Source organism: Mustela putorius, unplaced genomic scaffold, assembly GCF_011764305.1.
Source record: "Mustela putorius furo isolate JIRA1106 unplaced genomic scaffold, ASM1176430v1.1 tig00003898_pilon_pilon_pilon, whole genome shotgun sequence".
Taxonomy (NCBI): Eukaryota; Metazoa; Chordata; class Mammalia; order Carnivora; family Mustelidae; genus Mustela; species Mustela putorius.
The window spans coordinates 8386711-8405953 of record NW_025422047.1 but is presented as its reverse complement, the minus strand read 5'-3'; the positions used below and the strand labels follow the sequence as shown (position 1 = coordinate 8405953).

At 52.2% G+C, this 19243-nt stretch overlaps 1 protein-coding gene across 2 annotated transcripts; it reads left to right on the top strand.

Annotated features, from left to right (window-relative positions):
- Positions 1 to 1059: 1059 nt before the first annotated feature.
- On the top strand, positions 1060 to 18423 carry RPAP1 (RNA polymerase II associated protein 1). 2 transcript variants are annotated; one of them, XM_004751149.3, is made up of 25 exons: positions 1060 to 1166; positions 2376 to 2632; positions 2941 to 3089; positions 3369 to 3458; positions 3919 to 4036; positions 4659 to 4880; positions 5763 to 5942; positions 7102 to 7217; positions 7487 to 7585; positions 8630 to 8731; positions 8962 to 9129; positions 9384 to 9566; positions 9901 to 10035; positions 10137 to 10307; positions 10800 to 10957; positions 11419 to 11577; positions 11707 to 11908; positions 12329 to 12438; positions 12788 to 12983; positions 13194 to 13346; positions 13564 to 13706; positions 14282 to 15038; positions 17412 to 17588; positions 17742 to 17801; positions 17908 to 18423. In XM_004751149.3, the coding sequence occupies exons 2-25, from the start codon at positions 2452 to 2454 to the stop codon at positions 18055 to 18057; spliced, it is 4179 nt and encodes a 1392-aa protein (XP_004751206.1). In that variant the 5' UTR covers positions 1060 to 1166; positions 2376 to 2451; the 3' UTR covers positions 18058 to 18423. The 2 variants fall into 2 exon arrangements, with proteins under 2 accessions (XP_004751206.1, XP_012910892.1); XM_013055438.2 differs by having other exon boundaries at positions 17357 to 17588; positions 17908 to 18049.
- The last annotated feature ends 820 nt before the right edge of the window (positions 18424 to 19243 follow it).

Here is a 19243-nt window from a genome sequence, read left to right as displayed (position 1 = left end):
TAAATAAAATCTTAAAAAAAAAAAAAGAAAGAAAGAAACTCTTGAGGGTGAGGCCCAGTAGTCTGTTTTTAATAAGCCCCCAAGGTGATTCTCATGCCTGCTAAAGTTTGAGAACCAATGGACTAACACTGGCTACACTAAGATGGTCTTCAGTCAAGCAATGATTTACTAAGGATCCTAAATTCAATGCAATATGCTGGATGCTGAGTCCTATGGATGCCAAAAAGAAAGCCTGGTGCCCCCAAGGAGCCCACAGTCTATTCAAGAGAACAGCACATATACTTATGAAAGGTGACCCAGCAAGAGCTGATAACTGGCAATGCATTCCAAAGAAGCCAGCAAGTGGTATGGTGGAAGATTCCATGGAAAGTTCAGTGAATAGGCCTGGTTGGCAGGCAGAGATTTTAGGGTTCCTTCCAGCTAGGCCTTAAAGGAAGGTAAAGACTATGGGGGTAGGAGGTGGGAGAGAAGAAAGGGAGAATTTCCAAGAAGAGACACTTGAATGAGCAAAGGTGGGCTGCTTACGAAGGGGATCACCTCCTGGGCAATTCACCACTGCCATTCCTACAATTCTTCATTAAGCCTCAACTTTCCTTTTACATGCTTACCTTCTTGCTCACCCATAAACGCAGTGGGGAGGTCACCTTGGTGTGTGCTGGTTTCTGGGTGCTGCCCGCGAGCTAGGTTTAGGATGGGATTATCCGGGCTGGTGAGTGCAGAGGGATGTCTGAAGTACACTTTGCCTCTGTCACGGTTATCGTATGTGCAAAAGGGCTTGTATCTGCCGTACATCCAAAGGATGAGTGTTTTCAGTGTCAGCAGAGAGCCTACGTGGTGGGATATGGCAGGGATAGACCAGTATCTTGGCGCTCAAGGGTTCCGAGTGCAGGGGCGCCTGGCTGGCTCATTCTTAAGAGCATGCGGCTCTCCGTCACGGGGTGGAGCTAGGGTCCCACATAGTATGAATGTCGAGATCACTTAACTAAATAAACTGTTTTTTTAAAAAGGGGTGTGTGTGTGTCCAAGCGCCAAGCTGGCAAACCCCAGAGGGGGTGGAGCCGGACCAGCGAGAGGCGTGGCTGGGGTGCGGGGCGGAAGCTCGAATCTGGCGGCGGCGGAAGCGTGGCCCTTGCGGGGCAAGATGGCGGCGCCCAGGAGGTCTTAGAGTAAGTAAGGGGCGACGCTGGAGGGGCGGACTTCAGAGTTCCCTGGCTGAGGGCTGGCTACAGGGTATCCGGTTCCTTTGTGGGAACCTCCCCGAGTGTCTTTGCTCTACACTGGAGTGGCCTCGGCCTCTTTGGTGTGGAGATCCCGGCCGCGGCCCTCCATCCTCAAGCTGCATAAACTTGAGACTCGGTGATTTCTCTGTTGATGCGGGTGGTCCAGAAATGTCGGCGACCGCAGAACCCTAGGGGCAGGTGTCGGACCCAACAGTGTACTAGTCTTGTACTTCTTTGGTGAAATTTATTCCTAAGTGTTTTGCTCTTTACTTTTTTTTTTTTTTTTAATTTGTTAGAGAGAGAGTGAGAGAGATACAGAGCGCAAGCACGGGCAGACAGAGTGGCAGGCTAGAGGCAGAGGGAGAAGCAGGCTCCCTGCCGAGCAAGGAGCCCGATGTGGGACTCGATCCCAGGACGCTGGGATCATGACCTGAGCCGAAGGTAGCCGCTTAACCAACTGAGCCACCCAGGCGTCCCTATTTTGCTCTTTTTGATGCGATTGTAAATGACATTGTTTTTTAAATTTCATTTTTTCATTGTTCATTTTGCTGGTGTATAGAAATACAGATGATTTTAATATGTTGACCTTTTATAGCCCAAGTGTTGGTTGGTTGGTTTAATAATTTGAACACCTTTAGGTCCGGCATATTCTCTCTAGTTTGATACAGAATCATTATTCCCTATCTGCCTGGCTCCTGATGTTATTTTTCTTAGATTCCCTACAGTTGTTCCTGAGACTTTTTTTTTTCTTTAAAGATTTTATTTATTTATTTGACAGAGAGAAATCACAAGTAGATGGAGAGGCAGGCAGAGAGAGAGAGGGAAGCAGGCTCCCTGCTGAGCAGAGAGCCCGATGCGGGACTTGATCCCAGGACCCTGAGCCACTGAGGCCAGGACCCTAACCCACTGAGCCACCCAGGCGCCCACTGAGCCACCCAGGCGCCCGTTCCTGAGACTTTTTATCATCCACAGATTGTAAACAATTTTCAGTTGGCAGTAAATATTATTAGGCTGATGACTTCAAGAAGGGCTAAACAGGGAGGGGGTGGCAATAAGGTATGAATGAGAAGGAATGAGTTGATGTGTCTTTTCTGATGCACAATAAAGAGAGTCAGGGTTCAGTTGCAGAGGGCACATCAATTTTATTGTTTGTAGGGTCGAATGAGAGGCAGTCCCCACACCAAAGCAGTACTGGAAAGAACTGCAAGAGAGCAGCAGCTAGAGTGTCGAGATGCTGTCAAGACCAAAGCCAGGGGAGTCAGAGGTGGACCTGCTGCGCTTCCAGAGTCAGTTTCTTGCAACTGGTGCAGCTCCAGCAGTACAACTGGTGAAGAAAGGAAGTAGGGGAGGTGGCAACACTAACCTGGACCAGCCTCTGCTGCAGGACCATCGGGATGTGGTGACACTGGACAGTGAGTGGCTGTGGATGTGAGGCTGAGAAAGAGAGAGGGTGTGGCCTCAGGGTCCTCTCCCTCTCCCTGATGTGGCTGGATTTTTTTCCCCATCATTATTTCAAACACTGCATAACCTCTGTCGCTGCAGCCCCATTTGACATATGAAGAAACTGAGGTTCACAGAGGTTAAATATCTTGCCCAGGGTGACACAGCTTGAGCCAGGACCCTGCAGAAGCTGCCTTTCTTTCTTTGGTTTCCTCCTGCCCTCAGTCTCTTCCTGGGAAAGAATGACTATCCTCACATCCGGGGTTTTTTTCTTTCTCAGACCTCCCAGATTCGCCCCCAGCTTTGGTCCCTGCTCCCCCGAAGAGAGCTAGACCCAGCCCTGGCTGCCCCCTGCCTGAACATGAGGATCCTGAAGAGAGGCTGAACAGGCATGATCAGCACATCACTGCCGTCTTGACTAAGATTATTGTGCGTCTCACCCTGGTTGAGTGGGATGAGGCATCCTGGGGCAGTGAGGATATTGGGTGGGTGTGGTAAGCCGTATGAGTAGAGGGTGATTCAGAAAGGTGGGAATTTATCCCCCTGAAGTCAGTTTGGGGCTGCTTTAGAATCACTGTACCCAAAGAAGCAAGGTGCATTCATAACTCCCTAGAGAGATTCCGAGTCATACAGAATTGGGGCTAGTGGGATAGTGTTCAGCCTGGGGAAATCTCAGTATCTTCACTACATTGTGCTTTGTTGCTGCAGGAACGAGATACAAGTTCAGTGGCAGTGAACCTGCCTGTGCCCAGTGGTGTTGCTTTCCCCCCTGTGTTTCATCGCTCACAGGAGAGACAGGTAGGCAAGGTGCTTAGGTGGTATTTAGGAGACATTAGGTGAGCCTCATAGTGCCTCTTCTTCAGGCAGATAATCTGAAAAATGATAAGCAGTTTCTCTTGTTAAGGCAGCACCATGCTAAGTGCTTTGTACACATTACTTAATCCTCATAACAACCTTGTAAGGTAGGTAACATCATCCCCATTTTTCAGATGAGGACACTGAGACCCTGAAAAGATAAGTAACTTGTCCAACATCACATATCTAATAGGTAGAGGAACCAGAAATCCAACCCAAATTTGACAGACTTCAAGGCCTGTCCTCCTGTAGAGCCCTGCTTTTTCTGAGGACTAGGGTTGTGATCCTTGGAGACTAAGCAAGTTGTTTTATCTCTTTGTTCCAGTGGCCTTAGTGTAAAGAGGTTGAGAAGAAAAGGGGGTAGTGAGCCATCAGTCTTCTGAGTTTTCTTCTTGCCCCATAGGGGAAGTCGGCAACATCTGGTAAGAGAAGCATCTTTGCCCAAGAAATTGCAGCAAAGAGAACGTCTGAAACCAGTGTCCCACCAGTTAGAGAAGTGTCTACCCCAGATCCACCAGATGGTAAGCTGGGTTTGAAAAGACTTGAGCTTGGCCTTTTTGTAATACACAATCATAGAGTCACCTTAGGGTATAAGTCTACCCTGTGTCAAATATGAAGGCGTATTTAGATGGCATTTGAGCCATCTAAAGAGAAAGCTGTCCATTATCCCCACTTACAGTATTGAGTACCAGTGGCTTGGGTCTACATCTGGATCTTAAGTGCAGGGGAAATGCAGGCCATTATTCGACCCTAGATGAGAAGAAGGAGACAGAGGTGTTTGTCAGAGACTGTAAAATAAAGATGTAGGCTGGAATTCCTGTAATGATTTAATTAGCAAAAGAGCTGGGGGCAGGCTTCTGGAGGCAGACGGCTACCTGGACACCCAAGAAAAGAGTCAGAAAGTAGAATGTTTCTTAGGGAAATATCCCTCAGAAAGGGGAAAAATGAGTGGAGAGGTCTCTACCTAATCCAGCCTGTGTTTGTCTTACTGGGGGGTGGGAGGGTGGGCAAAGGGATGTCTCTGCTCTGTGCCTGGGAAATCTCTGGGGTCTCCATCTGTCTCCAGGACTAATGGGGTTAGGGAAGAGGGCCAGAAGGCCCAGCTGGGGCAAGGCAGTGAAACCGATGGTACACTTGTTCCAGGTGCTGCTTCCTGTGAAGCACTCACACCTCGGGAGCAGGGCTCCCAGCTTCCCTGGGGCAGCTGTGGCTTCCAGGGACCCCATCTGGTCACCGGGAAGGGGCTCGGGAGCAAGAATGCTGAGCAGGAAGCCCAGACCATCCATGAAGAGAATATAGCAAAACTGCACGCCATGGCCCCTGAGGAGATCCTGCGGGAGCAGCAGCAGTTGCTGGCTCAGCTCGGTATGGCACGCCAGGCTTCCTGCCGGGCCGGGTCTCGGAAAGAACCACTACTCACTTTTGAAGGCCTGCTGAGAGGGCCAGACCTTTTGCTGGGTATTTGAATGCATTATTTCATTCTATCTTCAAATAGGTCCTGGAAGGTAGGTACTATACTAGTATATACTAGTATTCGAGTCATTTACTTAGGGAAAAAACCCGAGCCTCAAAACTTGAAGAAATTCTCCTCTGATCACATGACTGGTAAGGAGCACAGATGAGATATAAACCCAGGTGTCTCGGGTCTGACAGGCCCTGCTCTGAACCACTATATTGTGTATGCTGTACTACTCTAGGATACGTATGCTGTGTGACAGCTGCGCCCTCTCTAGCACAGCTGTGACATGTTTGTAGGAAGCCCTACCTTCCTGGTTTCTGTTCACCCCCACAGTACCACTTGTACTTTGGGCTTGTCCCAAACTGTGTACTTAATGCCTTCATAGAACATACATAGATTAGGTTCTAGTAAATATTTGTGTGTAAATAAATTAGCTGAAAGCCAGAGAAATGGTTCCCTGAAATGCCTTCTCTTGGGCCCTAGTCAGCATTCATTCATTTATTCCACAGCCACCCCTTGGGCCTCTGACCTGGGGCCAAGCACAGGGGCGGGCAGGAACCTGGGTGGGCCAGAGGACTGAGAAGAATGGACAGAAAGGTGGGTGGGTAGGTCCTAGTGACAGGTGTGGGTCATTGAGGTCCCAAGAGAACCCAGGGGGCTCAGGCCAGGTGTGGGAAGGGGCTTGTCCTGGCCTTGGCACCGGCAGAGAGGCAGTGTTCAGCAGGTTTCAGGTCTACAGGAGCCTGGGGAGGATCTGTCACCACTCACTCTCCCATTCTTTCCTCTAGATCCCAGCTTGGTTGCCTTCCTGAGGTCTCCCAGGCACACCCATGAGCAAGAAGGAGAGAAGACCACAGAGGAGCAGAGGCCAGGAGGACCCTCTGTTGAGGTCACTGGAGAGGAACCCATTGTGCCAACTTTTGCAAGTGAGCCCAGGCAGGAAGAAGATCTGGATCCAAGAGCCCCAGGTTTGGACAAAAGGGGACATCTTTGGGGGAATAAAAGTAGAGGAAAGTATCCCTTCTTCTAGGCCTGGCAGATGGGAAAAGAGAATCTTCTCTGTCCTTGCACATCTAACATTAATCTTCATTATTGTCTGGAAATCAGTCTTTATTTGTTGATATGTATGTTCTTTCTTCCTGTGCTTCCTGTTTTCTTGTCCTGTTAATGCTCCTTCTCTCCCTCCCCCAGTAAGTGGCAACAGGATATGACAGCTGAACCCTCCCACAGCAGATCATCTCCACCCACCACCCATCCACCCCAGCTCTGGCTTTGTCCACCCCACGGTTTTCTGCCTCTGCTGTCCACGCTGAGGGGGGAGATGGCAGGGCCGGGGCAATGGGAGAAGAGGCTGACGCAAGTCTTAGGAACATGCCAGACCTAAAGCAGAAAGGCCAGTGGGAGCACTCATTTCCCAGGACCTGGATTATTTTATTAGTGATTAACAAAAGAAGAAATTAGATTATGAAAGCCAGGAAGCTCCTGCTCCTCGGTGAGCTCCAGGCCAGCTGAGCAGGTCAGGTGAGGGTTTCCCGGATGTGTGTTTCTGTATCTTGCCCCACAGAAGCAGGGTTGCTGCCCCTCAATGCCCCACTCCCCTGCTTCTTTAGAAGGTCAGTACTGGGGGCGCCTGGGTGGCTCAGGTCATGATGCCAGGGTCCTGGGATCGAGCCCCGCAGCAGGCTCTCTGCTCAGCAGGAAGCCTGCTTCCTCCTCTCTCTCTGCCTACCTGTGATCTCTGTCAAATAAATGAATTAAAAAAAAAAAAAGTCAGTACTAGGCAGTAGAGAACTGTGTTTTCCCTGATATATATGGTCCTCCCTTCCTCCTTTGCTCCATCTCTCTCCTTTCCTTTACCTCGTCTCTTTCTCTTGCCCCTCCCAGCAAGTACTTGGGGTCAGCAAAGGGTAGAGCCCAGCCCTGGGTGTGTTCTGCCATATCTGAGATATTTGCCCAGTTCCTGGGAGTTCCAGCCCCTGGGCTGTGCCACTTAACTCTAGTTAAAGGCAGTAGCTGCCAGACCCTTGGGCAGAGGTAGGTGTGGCAGCTGCGGGGTAATGGCTGGGACCCCAGGGGACCAGTGAGCTGAGCTCCTTAGGGAATATCGCTCCACTTCCATCTCCCTAGCTCTGGCCCTGCCTGTGACCCCCGACAAAGAATGGGTGCACATGGACACCGTGGAGCTGGAGAAGCTGCACTGGACCCAGGATCTGCCTCCGCTCCGAAAGAAGCGGACGCAGGAGGTGAGGAGGGCTGGCCAGCCTATGAGGCGGGGAGCAGGCTGGGAGTGGCCATGGAAGCCCTACCCATTGGGACCACATCACTTGTTCTTTCTCCCATGCTCTTGCACCCAAACTCAGGCCCTTTTCCAAATCCCTGGAGCTTGAGGAACATGTCTCCTTTGCAATCCTCCTCCTCTCCCATCACCCTGCCTGTCCCCTGGTAGGGTGAGGAGTGGGTGTAGGGAAGTTGCTGTGTCCCCAGCCTACAGTCTTCTTTCTCTTCCCATTAGAGGATGCAAGCCCGATTTAATCTTCAGGGAGAGCTCCTGGCCCCCGATGTGGACCTGCCCACCCATCTGGGGCTACACCACCATGGAGAAGAGGCAGAGGTGAGGCATGGGCCGAGGGAGGACTGGGCAGTTCTCAGCAAGTGCCTTTATCCGCCGTGTGGAAGGGGACCCTCTGGTCACTTGCCTTGGGCCTTCTCTGTAGCCTGTTCCATTTCATGGCCTTGCTGTCCGTAGGTTCTTAAGCTCAAAATGTTTCTCCTCTTCCCTTCACATTCCAGTCTTGCCCGAACTTGCCAGTTTTATGTCTGTCACCTCCCCTGGTGCTTTCTACAGAAGAGGCTTGCTTCCTCTTATCTGTTTGGTCACCATGTCTTCCCATCCAACCCTCAAGGGGCAGCCATACTGATTCCCTCTGGGCCAGCCCAGGCCACACCTTGCCTTCGAAAGTTTCCTAGCTCCCTTCTGCCCACGGGATAGTCTTGGCTCGTTAGCCTGGCGAGGCAGCCCTTCAATAGTGTCTGCCTCCTGACCCTCTAGCTCTGCCTTCTCACTCCCGCCTCACCGCTGTGGTGCTCTCTCCCCCGCATACAGAGTGTGCTCAGGGACCTCCGGGCTCAGGGCTCCAGGGATTGGAAGCTCCCTCTACCCACTGAGACAACACCACTTTTCCACATTGCCCCCCCCCCCTTTTTTAAGATTTTATTCATTCATTTGACAGACAGATCACAAGTAGGCAGAGAGAGAGGAGGAAGCTGGCTCCCCCCTGAGCGGAGAGTCTGATGCGGGGCTCGATCCCAGGACCCTGAGATCATGACCTGAGCTGAAGGCAGAGGCTTAACCCACTGAGCCACCCAGGCGCCCCCACATCCCCCCTTTCTCTCTCTCCTATTCCCTTGTTGCAAGTTAAATACAGATTGCTGCATTTCTCCCTGTCTGCTTTATGCCATGGTTACTTATGTGCAAATCTTACCTTCTTTACCAGTTTCTCTCCATGGAGAGAAGAGGCAAGAGATAACCACTTACTTAACTTTGTCTTCCCCATGACAACTAACACAGTGCCTAGGAATATAGGGGTTTCTGTTTATTGTTTGGGGGTTGCTGCCCCGTGGGTTGGCTTCTTCTGACCTTTTGTTCCTGCCCCAGAGAGCAGGGTATTCCCTGCAGGAGCTCTTCCACCTGACGCGCAGCCAGGTGTCCCAGCAGAGAGCATTAGCGCTGCACGTATTGGCCCAGGTCATCAGCAGGGTGAGTGGACTGCCCGCCCGGTCCTGCCTTCCCCCATGCCTCGCCCCCTAACCCCGACCTCAGACTTCCCCACCTCCTTTTGGTTCGACCCCAGGAGCCCATATAGCAGCTCTCCCTGGAGGCAGACTGGGAATGGGACAAACCCAGGGTCATCGGTGGGCAAGTGTAGGGCTTAGGACAAAGACTCTATAACTTCAGCATCTTCAGCCAGGTATTCCCCTGCCCCCCAGGCACAGGCTGGTGAGTTCGGGGACCGGCTAGTGGGCAGTGTCCTGCGCCTCCTTTTGGATGCTGGTTTCCTCTTCCTGCTGCGCTTCTCCCTGGATGACAGAGTGGATGGAGTCATTGCAGCTGCCGTCCAGGCTCTTCGGGCTCTGCTGGTGGCTCCTGGAGATGAGGTGCACAGGGATAGACATGGAGCTTGGAGGCATCAGGGTCCCTACCCCCTGCTCCTGCGCACACCCCCACTGCAAAGGCTTTGCCCAGCAGAGCAGAGAAGGGGATGGCAGCGGCACTGTCTTCTCCTAAGAGCCCCTACACCCAACAGCCTTGTTTTCTTTTCTTAGTGCAAGGCTTCTGCTGACTACTCCTAGGCCCTTTTGGGGCCTGACTCCTTCCTCTTCTTCCCACCCCCTTCTCTTCCCTATGGCAGGAGCTCCTTGACAGCACCTTCTCCTGGTACCGTGGAGCTTTGGTGTTCCCTCTGATGCCCAGCCAGGAAGACGAGGACGATGAGGATGAAGATGAAGAGCCTCCAGCAGAGAAAATAAAAAGGAAGAGTCCTGAGCAAGGAAACCGGCCTCCATCTGACCTGGCTCGACACGATGTCATCAAGGTAAAGATGCTGGGCAGTTGCACCTGTCCCCCAACCTTGAGGGCGAGCACGTCTTTTGGGGATAGGGGTTGGTGCAGAAAGAGAGAATCCAAGCAGGCTCCATGACCAGAGGAGAGCAGAAAGAGAGAATCCAAGCAGGCTCCATGAACAGAGGAAAGCCCAACATGGGGCTCGATCCTACAACCCTGAGTTCATGACCTGAAGTCAAGAGTTGGACACTCAACAGACTGCTCCACATCAGTGCCCCCACAGGGCAAGCACATCTTGGGCAGGAATGGTCATCGGGGCTTGGGGCCCAGCTGTGTGTGGCACTGGGTTTATCTCTGATCACCAGGGGCTTCTGGCTACCAACTTGCTGCCTCGGCTGCGCTACTTGCTAGAGGTCACCTGCCCAGCACCATCTGTGGTCCTTGACATCCTAGCTGTGCTCATCCGTCTGGCCCGGCATTCCCTGGAGTCAGCCACAAGGGTGAGAAAGAGGAGAGGAGACGGGGAATGGGCAAAGAGCCTAGCTGGGCCTGGGCCTGACCCTCAGCCTCCCTGCCTCCCTTTTCTTCCTCTTCTCCACAGGTCCTAGAGTGCCCTCGGCTAATAGAGACCGTGGTTCGGGAGTTCCTGCCCACCAGCTGGTACCCCATGAGAGCGGGGCCTGCCCCCAGCCTACACAGAGTGCCCTGTGCCGCTGCCATGAAACTGCTTCGTGTCCTGGCCTCTGCTGGTAGGAACATCGCTGCCCGACTGGTGAGCAAGACGAAGGTGCAGAGATAAAGGGCTGATGACAGGGCTGGGCTGGGGGCTAAGCATGGCCTCTGGGCTCTGGGTAACTGGCTCATGCCATCTTCTTCTTCACCTCTGATCCAGTTGCTCTGAAATGCAATAGGAACCACCAGCCGGAAACCTAGTCACTTGGAATCTAGTGTATTCTCTAGGCCCACTGTACTTTCGTTACCTAAAAGGCTCCCTCTTCCCTGACCAGGAGAGCCACGTAGAGATGGGCAGCCATCACCCATAGCCTAGTCGCCCTAGAAAAGGTGTCTAGCAAGTGCTTGCTAGAAAGAAGGAGGGGAGGGAGGGATGGCTGAGGTAGTTTCATCCTGGCCCAGAGCAAAGACCCCGTGGCACAGAAGGGGCCTGGAACTGGGCTGAATTGAGCCCATCGCCATAGCAAGAGAACCTGAGGCTGCTTGGGCCCGCAGCTAAATGGGATGCCAGACTCTGCCCTCTCGCCCTCAGCTGAGCAGCTTTGATCTTCGGAGCCGCCTGAGCCGCTTTCTAGCAGAGGCTCCCCAGGAAATGGCCTTGCCCCTAGAGGAAGCTGAGGCTCTGAGCAGCGAGGCCTTCCGTCTGTGGGCTGTGGCTGCCTCCTATGGCCAAAGTGCTGAACTTTACAGGTGAGGAGAAATGGGAGGAGGCTCCCTTGTAGACCCTTCCACTTGTGCACTCGGGCCTAATCTGATGGCCCATCCTTGCTCAATGAGTCCAGCTCAGAAGGATGCTGAGAAAGAGGAGGAGGGGATTCTGGGAGGAACAAAGGAAGCCTGGGGGCCAGGACTAGCCAGGGGACAGTAGAACAAAGCTGAGGTAACCATATTCTGTGCACGAGAGCCTCGGTAGCTTGGTGAAATCCGATTTAAATCCCCTGTTGGGAGGAAGCCTGAAAGGTCTACCTCCTTCCCTTTGGCCCCCAGCCTTCCTTCCTTCTGAAGCCTTCCACAAGTACCCATCTGGGGCCTCTGCCTCCGGAACCACCTTAACCAGCCTGCAGATCCCTGGGGGAGCGCCCTGCCTTGTGTCTCCTGTTTCCCCATGCAGGGTCTTCATACACTGATGGATAATAACTGTTCTCTCCCAGGGAGCTGTACCCAGTGCTGATGCGGGCCCTGCAGGCCGTGCCAGAGGAACTCAGCACACAGCCTGCTCGGCCCTTGTCCATGCAGCGGATAGCGTCCTTGCTCACTCTCCTTGCCCAGCTGACCCTGGCCACCAGCAGCACCACCCCTGAACCCAGCAGGTGGGTTATAGATAGCTCTGAGCTCCAAAATGGGGAGAAGCACTCCTTCAGAGGGAGAAGGTGGGTAGAGCTTATGGGGGCCCCGAGGCATCCAGACCTTCACTGTGACCCCTTTTGGCACTCCTGTAGTGACAGTGCTGGGGCCAGTGTGTCGGCCACCCCTTCCTCAATCACTTGGACGCAGGTGTCCGGGCTCCAGCCTCTTGTGGAGCCCTGTCTAAGACAGACCTTGAAGTTGCTGCCCAGACCTGAGATGTGGCAGGCCCTGGGCCCAGTGCCCACTGCCTGCTTGCTCTTCTTGGATGCATACTACCAGGCCTGGAGCCAGCAGGTGAGTGTGGCCTGCCAACCTTTCTCTTTGCCCTGCATGCTTGCCTCTGTCTTTACACACCACCCTCCATCTCCCTCTCTGTTTCCACCTCTCCACCCCTCCTTCCCCATTCCGCTTTTTCCTGCTCTCCGTGTTTTTCCTCCCACCTTTCTTCCTTTTTCCCCCTCCATATCCGTTGGAGCTACAAAGGAGCTGTGTTGGTGGGATCAGATTCCCCCAAGCAGCAGCTCTGTCTCCCTGGAGGAAGACAGTGGGTGTTGGGACAACCTCGGGGTCTTTTCTCTCCAGAGGGTCAGAAGGCAGAAGCCTCCAAACACTTGACTCTTGGGCTCTTATAGTAATGGGCTTGGCCTGGGGACCCAGGGTCTAGGAGAACAGGTGTCTTGGGCTCTTAGCTCAGTGAGCTCCTTGGTCCCCCAGCCAAGCCTGTGCCCAGGGGATTGGCTACAGGATATGGAGCGCCTGTCAGAGAGCCTGCTGTTACCCTTGCTGCACACACCCACTCTGGGCAGCCTGTGGGATTCTCTTGGGTATGTACTGTATGTGGGGGTGGAGGTTGGGAAGTGGGGGTAGGGGAGAGGATTATGTACTTTTGGGTATGTACTGTGGGGGGGCGGTTGGGAAGCGGGAGCAGCCGGGAGGAGGCAGCTTCTTTCCCTGTGGGACTCCTGGGTCTAGCTCCCTCATCCATCCCAAATAGAACCTCTCAGCCAGAAGAAACCTGACTCCCTCGCAGGCAGCACTTGAGGGCTCTGAGGAGTGTGGGTACTGGTCCATATAGCCAGGTTCCTGGTGGCCTTGGTGGCAGACCAAGCAGCTCTTTCCTGGCCTGGCACACATCAGGCCAGAGCCCTCTCAGCTCCTTCATTCTGCCTCCAGGAGCTGCTCCCCTCTCTGCAACCCGCAGTTCTGTGTTCGGGCCCCTGAAGCTCTCCCCAGCCTCGTGTCACTGGGCAGCACAGGAGGCCGCCTCTCTCTCAGTTTGGCTGGCTCAGCCTCACCGTTCCCATTCCTCACTGCCCTTCTCTGTCTTTTCAACACCTTGGCCCGGATCCACAAGGGGCTGTGTGACCAGGTGAGACCTAGGCGCCTGGTTTGGGGTCAGGCAGGGCGGTGAGGGGCATGGAGTGGCTATATAGGAAGAGTCAAAACAAAAGGTACCACTGGGGGAAGGGAGGTCTCTCCTGCCAGCCCCCATTTCTGTGAGTTTGTCTGGGGAAGGGGCAGCCGCCTGAGGAACCCCAGGAAAGATCAAAGTCCCTTCAGAACTGTTTCTTTCCTTTAGCTGGCTGCCATATTGGCCGCCCCGGGACTCCAGAACTACTTCCTCCAGTGTTTGGCTCCCATGGCCGCCCCACACTTCACGCCCTTCTCTGCGTGGGCCTTGCGCCACGAGTACCACCTACAGTACCTGGCACTCATCCTGGCACAGAAAGCGGTAGGTACAGCCCAATCCTCCGTACCGCTGTCCTTCCCCCCATCTCCCATTAACCACTACCCCTCCCCACCTTCTTTGGAGCTTGTGCTGCTTCTGGCAGTCCATACACACCCTCCTCTGCTCTAGACATGCCTATGATTTGGGTAGCTATCCTCTGTGCACGTGTCCTCACATCTCTCTGTTCTGTCCCTCTCATACCCCGCTTCTCTGTTCGTAGGCAACAGTCCAGCCAGATCTGGCCATCAACACTGCCCTCCATCACAGTCTGGTCTTGGCCTTGCTGAGCCGACTGCTGCCCGGAAGTGAGCACCTTGCCCATGAGCTCCTGCTGAGCTGTGTATTCCATCTGGAGTTCCTCCCGTGAGTCCAGGCTTGGTGACATCAACTCGGCCCTTTCAGAGGCTGCTGTGGGTGTTGATGAAGCAGCCCTGAATATGGAGCCAGGGGCCCTGGGTTTAATCCTCTTTCTTCGTGGATTGTGCTCTCCGTGTCAGAGCTTCTGTTTCTCGTCAGTAAAGTGGGATGAAGATACCCATGCTAGAGAATAACTGAGATTCCCGTATGACCGCTCAGCTAAGAAGTGGCGTATAAACTAGCTGTACACACGTAAGAGCTAATGGGGACCGAGTGCTTACTCTGTACCTGGCCACTTCTTAAGTACTTCTCTTGTGTTTTTCCTGTACTATGCAATAGGTACTGTTATCCCCATTTTACTGTGAGGAAACTGAGGCACAGAGAAGCCCCGTTAGCCTGTCCCTAGGCAGTGGACTCTGATGCCCACCCTCTTAATTACTGCATGCACTACATAGAAAGTGATTAGGGAACAGGGAAGAGCAGGATTGACCTGGAACCTCTGGGAAGCCCTGGAGAGCTGGCATGGTGTCCAGAGCACTGTGGTTCAAGCGGTCACTTTGGGCTTTTGGGTTCTATTGCAGGGAAAGAGCATCAGGGGGTCTGGAGGCAGCTGACTTCTCTGACCGGCTGTCCTTAGGGAACAACAAGGACTCGGGGTGTGGGCGAGGCGCTCTGCTGGCTCAGGCCTGCCAGGACCTCCCCAGCATCCGCAGCTGCTACCTGACCCACTGTTCACTGGCCCGAGCCAGCCTGCTAGCCTCGCAGGCCTCATACCGAGGGGAGCTGCAGCGAGTCCCCGGCCTGCTGCTCCCTGTGCCGAAGGAGCCGCTGCTGCCCACCGACTGGCCTTTCCTGCCACTGATCCACCTCTACCACCAGGCCGCAGACACTTCCCTGGGGCTCCCTCCTGCTGACACTATAGGCACAGCTCTGCGGGCTCTGCAGTGGGTGCTGGTCCTGGAGAGCTGGCGCCCTCAGGCCCTCTGGGCCGTGCCTCCCGCCGCCCGCCTGGCACGGCTCATGTGTGTGTTCCTCGTGGACAGTGAACTATTCCGGGAGACCCCAGTACAACATCTGGTGGCCACACTCCTGGCCCGGCTCTGCCAGCCTCAAGTTCTGCTGGACCTCAAGCTGGATTGCCCACTTCCTGGCCTGGCGTCTTTCCCTGACCTCTATGCCAGCTTCCTGGAGCACTTTGAGGCTGTCTCTTATGGGGACCACCTCTTTGGAGCCCTGGTGCTCCTTCCCCTGCAGCGCCGGTTCAGCGTCACTCTGCGCCTTGCCCTCTTTGGGGAGCATGTGGGAGCCTTGCGAGCTCTGGGCCTGCCTCTGACCCAGGTACTTTCTCAGGCCAGCAGAACCTGCTGTGGCCTTCCTGTGCTGGGCCTGGGAGGGAGTCCTGAGCAGTGGGGAGCTTTGGTGGTCCTCAGGTTCCTTACCTTCTGGGGAATTTTGACGAGATTAACAGAATCATGGAAAGGCTTTAAAAGGGTATCTGGCATATAGGATGTATTCGTTATTATTAGCAAGCCACAATCTAGATGAGAGACATAGTAAAACCTAACAGTTCTAAGTTATTCACATTTTAGATGTTAGGTCAGGATTCAGGAAAGGAAAAGATCAAAGTTGGCTTCCCATAAGGAGAAAGCTTTGGGGAAGAAGGAGGGATTGACTTGGGTACTGAAGGATGGGTAGAATTTTATGTTGGGGATAAGGACAGTATGTCCCTAGTGGAACACCATCAGCAAAAGCTCAGAGGCAGGAAAGAATATAACAGGGTGGGAAGGAGGAGGAGCCAGATTTCAGTTTAGGAACTTCTTGGGAACAAGCCTAATAAATTTTTAGGCTCAAAAATCAGACTAAATGGTTAAACTTGTATAAGCTGTAGAGAGTTAACTTTCTTAAGGTTTGGGTTTTTTTTTCTTTATAACTTTTTCTGGTAAACTTAAAATATAAAAATTTTAATAAATACATTTATCATATATAAAATAAGTCTTTTATATAAAGAACTAAAGAAAAAACATAAAAAAATTTTTTTAAGATTTTTATTTATTTGAGAGAGAGATTACAAGTAGGCAGAGAGGCAGGGAGAGAGAGAGAGAGGAGGAAGCAGGCTCCCTGCTGAGCAGAGAGCCCGGTGCGGGGCTCGATCCTAGGACCCTGGGATCACAACCTGAGCTGAAGGCAGAGGCTCAACCCACTGAGCAACCCAGGTACCCCGAAAACTTAAAATATTTTTAAGAATTTAAAAAAAACAGGGGCACCTTGGTGGCTCAGTGGGTTAAAGCCTCTGCCTTCAGCTCAGGTCATAATCCCAGGGTCCTGGGATCAAGCCCCGAATCAGGTCATGATCCCAGGGTCCTGGAATCGAGCCTGGCATTGGGCTCTCTGCTCAGCAGGGAGCCTACTTCCATTCCCCTCTCTGCCTGCCTCTCTGCCTACTTGTGCTCTGTCAAATAAATAATAAAAATAAAATCTTAGGGGCGCCTGGGTGGCTCAGTGGGTAATCCTCTGCCTTCGGCTCAGGTCATGGTCTCAGGGTCCTGGGATCGAGCCCCGCATTGGGCTCTCTGCGCAGTGAGGAGTCTGCTTCCCCCTCTCTCTGCCTGCCTCTCTGCCTACTTGTGACATGAAGAAATAAAAAATCTTATGAAAAAAAAAATAAAAATAAAATCTTAAAAAAAAAAAAAGACCCACATTGGGCTCCCTGCTCAGCAGGGAATCTGCTTCTCCCTCTACCCTTCCCAGCGACAGTGGTTTTCTAATTTTTTGCTATTTGAAGTAACACTATGATAAACACCACTGGATATAAACTTTATCTCTTTCTCTCATAATCATGTCTTTTTTTTTAAGATTTTATTTACTCATTTGTCAGAGCACAAGCAGGGGGAACCAGAGAGGGAGAAGCAGACTCCCCACTGAGCAAGGAGCAAGGAGCCCGATGTGGAACTTGATTCGAGGACCCTAGGATCCTGAGCTGAAGGCAGACACTTAACCAACTGAGCCATCCAGGCATCCCTCCCTATTTTTTTTTTTTTTTTTTAAGATTTTATTCTTTAAAATAATCTCTTCACCCAATGTAGGGCTCGAACTCACAACCCCAAGATCAACTGTTGCATGCTGTACTGAGTGAGCCACCCAGGTGCCCCTCTCATAATCATTTCTGCATGGAATTGAGAGTGATTTTTTTAGAGAGTCACTGGTCCAAAGAAAAGGAACTTTAGAGGGGTGCCTGGATGGCTCAGTGGGTTAAAGCCTCTGCCTTCGGCTTAGGTCATGATCCCAGGGTCCTGGGATTGAGCCCCACATCAGGTTCTCTGCTCGGCAGGGAGCCTGCTTCCTCCCCTCTCTCTCTGTCTGCCTCTCTGCCTACTTGTGATCTCTCTGTCTGTCAAATAAATAAAATCTTTAAAAAAAACAAAAAAGGAACTTTAGAAAGGTTTCATAATAAAATTGAGCAGTTGAATATGAAAGTTTTGAAAGTTTAATTTTAAGCAGATTAAACAAGTAGTGGTAGGCAGTAGAAATTTACTAATGCTTCCCAATTTCCCAGTTTCCCCTGCTTCCCAGCTCTTTAGTCTTTAATCTCCGTTCTTATGCTAGACAGGAATGAATGTCTTTCCAGGGCCTTATCTCTGCCTTACCATTTGGCTCAGGTGACCATCAGGCCTCCACCCTGTTGTCCCATGATAAACATTCCCCCTGTCACAGCTGCCTGTGTCCTTGGAGTGCTATACAGAGCCTCCAGAAGACAACCTGGCCCTTCTTCAGCTCTACTTCCGGGCTCTGGTTACTGGTGCTCTCTGTCCACGTTGGTGCCCTGTGCTCTATGCTGTGGCCATGGCTCATGTCAACAGCTTCATCTTCTCCCAGGACCCCAAGAGCTCAGTAAGTTAACATCCCCATCACCAGAGGGTGTAAGAGAGACTGCAGCTGAGCTGCCTCCGGGTCAGCTGGGGAGGAGATGAGGGTTGGATGAGGGCAGTGATGGGTGTCAGCCCTGGGCCCTGTGCCATCTCTCCCTCCCTGTTCTGCCTCTAGGAGGAGACCAAGGCTGCCCGCAGAAGCATGCTGCAGAAAACTTGGCTGCTGGCAGATGAGGTAGGATGGCGCACATCCTGGATGGGGGGAAATAGTAGGTCTTAGGGGACAGAGATCTCAACAAGATCTCAGTAGATACTTCATAAAATTTCTTCCCTTTTTGCAGGGTCTCCGGCATCACCTCCTCCACTATAAGCTCCCTAATTCTGCCCTCCCAGAAGGCTTTGAGCTCTATCCCCAGTTGCCCCCTCTGCGTCAGCAGTACCTCCAGCAACTGACCTCAGGGATGCTCCAAAATGGGGTATCCAAGGCCTAGTACAGTTGCTATAGATGGAGACTTGGATACATTCTCCTGGGGTTCACCAACACGTGCCTGGCCAAACAAAAGGATTTTGTGTCCTTATGGGTGCACAAGAGACAAAGGAACAGGTTTGCCTTCCTGGAAGCAGGCCATTGGAGCTTTTTTGGAGCAGGGTGAGCCCTACCATTATATACTGTTGTGTGAAGCTCAGGATCTGGGCCTTCTGAGGGTCTGTACTGTGAGTGAAGGGTGACTTAATTATTTAACCCTCTTTTGGGGACAAGGAAAACTATGGACATCTCTCCTTCCCCTGCCCCAGACCAGGATATATGAATGCTGTAGATGTGTACTGAAATAAAAAATTTTTGTATCTCCTAGGAATCTGATTTGGACTAATTTCAGACATGGTAGTTCAGGATTAGTATGGAGGGATGGACTGTCCCAGAGGAGAAGCAGGACTTCTGTGAGAGATGGGGAAGTAAAAACTAAGTCCACATCTGGGACAACTAAAATGTGGGTCCCAGTTCTGGAGGCAAGCCAGGCCAGAGCAATTCTCTTAGGAAGGGGTACTACCTTTTTTTTTTTTTTTTTTTTTAAATTTGACAGAGAGACACAGAAAGAGGGAACACAAGCAGGGGGGAGTGGGAGGGAGAAGCAGGCACCCTGCTGAGCAAGGAGCCTGATGTGGGGCTTGATCCCAGGACCCTGGGATCATGACCTCAGCCAAAGGCAGATGCCCAATGACTAAGCTATCCAGGTGCCCCAGGAAGGGGTACTTCTTAAAGGACTCTCAGCAGTCCATTTGGAGTAGAAGTATCCTTAGTGAGGTCAGCATCTTATCTCCATATGGTCCATTAACTGCTATCCTGAGATATGAAGAAAGCAAAAACCAGACTGTGCAATAGTTGTCTGTCTTAATCCATTGGGGCTGCTGTAACAGAATACCATAGACTGGATGCCTTATAAACAACAGAAGTTCATTTCTAACATTTCTGGAGGCTGGGAAGTCCAAAATCAAGGTGCTGGCACAGTTGGTCTCCAGTGACGGCCCACTCCCTGGTTCGTGGACAGCCATCACATGGTTGAAGGGACCTGGGAGTCCTCTGCGGCTTCTTTAATAAAGACACCCATGAGGGTGGCACCCTTATGACCCAATCACTTTCTAGAGGCCTTGCCTCCAGATACCCTCACACTGGGTATT